This window comes from Ursus americanus, chromosome 18 (assembly GCF_024610735.1).
Source record: "Ursus americanus isolate L20-20 chromosome 18, mUrsAme1.1.p, whole genome shotgun sequence".
Taxonomy (NCBI): domain Eukaryota; kingdom Metazoa; phylum Chordata; class Mammalia; order Carnivora; family Ursidae; genus Ursus; species Ursus americanus.
In genome coordinates, this window is record NC_142144.1 from 46,181,487 (window position 1) to 46,183,484 (window position 1,998).

At 37.2% G+C, this 1,998-nt stretch overlaps 1 protein-coding gene across 1 annotated transcript; it reads left to right on the forward strand.

Moving 5' to 3' along the window:
- Nucleotides 1–298: 298 nt before the first annotated feature.
- On the forward strand, nucleotides 299–850 carry LOC123781329 (interferon alpha-2-like). Its single transcript, XM_045780767.1, has one exon. It carries the CDS (start codon nucleotides 299–301, stop codon nucleotides 848–850), a length of 552 nt encoding a protein of 183 aa, XP_045636723.1.
- The last annotated feature ends 1,148 nt before the right edge of the window (nucleotides 851–1,998 follow it).

Consider the following 1,998-nt stretch of genomic DNA (forward strand, 5'->3'; position numbering starts at 1 on the left):
CAACCTGGGAGGTGTGAAAAATATGAAAATATATGTTATAATGCTCTGTAAATACTGCATTGGCACACGTGGTTGGAGTCCCCCATCTAGGTGCTCATGTTAATAAATGTACCTTTTTAATTGACTTTGTAAAAATAAAAAAAAAAGTAGAAAGGGAAAGGAAAGCACGACAATGGAAAAACCCAGAAAATGAAAGTTTCTATACTCACTATTTAAAAGGCACTCAGCACCCAAAGTTCTCAGAACCTACTGAGACTTCCTCTTCAGGCAGTCCTGCAGAATCCCCCCCAGCTGCCTAATGGCCCTCTCGATCTCTGTGCTGCTGGCCCTGGTGATGCTGTGCTCCAGCCCTGCCTGCTCTTTGGACTGCACCCTGCGTCCAAGCCATCCAGAACCCTTCGTGCTGTTGAGTCAAATGGAGAGAATCTCCATTCTATCCTGTCTGAAGGATAGGACTGACTTCAGCTTTCCTCAGATGCTTGTGGATGGGAGCAAGTTTGAGAAGACAGAAGCCACAGCTGTCATGCATGAGATGTTCCGGCAGATCTTCAACCTCTTCAGCCAAAGTGGCTCTCTTGTGGCTTGGGATGAGACCCCACTAGACAAATTCCTCGCTGGACTTCATCAGCAGCTGGAAGACCTGGAGACATGTTTGGAGGAGGAAAAGAATGTGGAACAGTTACTCCTGGGAAGCGAGAACTCCAGACTGGCTGTGAAGAGATACTTCCATGGAATCAGTCTCTATCTTGAAAAGAAAAAATACAGCCGCTGTGCCTGGGAGGTTGTCAGGGTGGAAATCAGAAGGTGCTTGTTCTTCGTTAACGAGCTCGCAGGGAAACTCAGGAAATAAAAAAGATGCCGAGTCTGAAAACTCATCTGGTCAACTAAACGGTTATTTTCTAGGACTCAAAGTGCAATTTTCATCTCTATCTTTATGCCAGAAGATAAAAAAAAAAATAATAGCAAATGTATGGGATTATTATAAAGTTATGTTAATTGTTGTAAGTTGTTTAGAACAGGGAAATGCACAATTCATCTGCAATACTTCAAATCTTTTGTACTTTTTATTTATTTAAATTATTTGAAATATTTGTCCTGTTCATACTATTTAAATATTTATTGTTCATAAACCACTTGTTTAGAATTATTTTTTATATAAGACTACTGCTCATTTTTAAGTTATGGGAAATAAAAGCAATTTTTAAAAATCGATTTTGCTTGCACACACTTTTTGAATAAAAACCTAACCCAAAGCCTGATCTCACAAAATAGACCTACGGAAGGTTCCTGAATGAGCAGGGAATAGCGATAGTACAACATGGCTAGTGGAAAAGCCAGTGCTAACATTCATATGGAATTGCAAGTGACTTCAAATTGCCAGAACAATCTTGGAAAATAAGAGCAAAGTTGGAAGGCTCACATTCCTGATTTCAAAACATGTTACAAATTACTGTTATCAAAACCGTGGGATACTGGCATAAAGGTAGACATGTAGACCAACAGAATAGAATTGAGAATGCAGAAATAAGCCTATACATCTATTGTCACTTGATTTTTGACAAGGGTATTAAGACCATTTAATGAAGAAAGAACAGTATCTTCTACAAAATGGTGCTGGGAAAACTGGATATTCACACTGCAAAAGAAGGAATTTGGATCCCAACCTCACATCATATAGAAAAAAAATCCAAAATGGATCAAAGGTCTAAATATAAGAGCTAAATCTAAAAAACTCTTAGAGAAAAACAGAAATAAATCTTGACTGACATTAGATTTGCCAATGATTTCTTAGGTAAAACACTAAAGGCATAAGTAACAAAAGAAAAAAAAATAGATAAATTGAACTTCATCAAAATTAAAACTTTTGTGCATTAAAGGACACCATCAAGGAAGTGAAAAGGCAATCTACAGAATAGAAGAAAATATTTGCATATTATATATCTAATAAGGGTTTAGTATGCAGAATATATAAAGAACTCGAATAACTCAATAATAAAA

Excerpts from the sequence above, each read along its gene's own strand:
- LOC123781329 (XM_045780767.1), top strand. The coding sequence starts at position 299 with ATGGCCCTCTCGATCTCTGTGCTGCTGGCCCTGGTGATGCTGTGCTCC.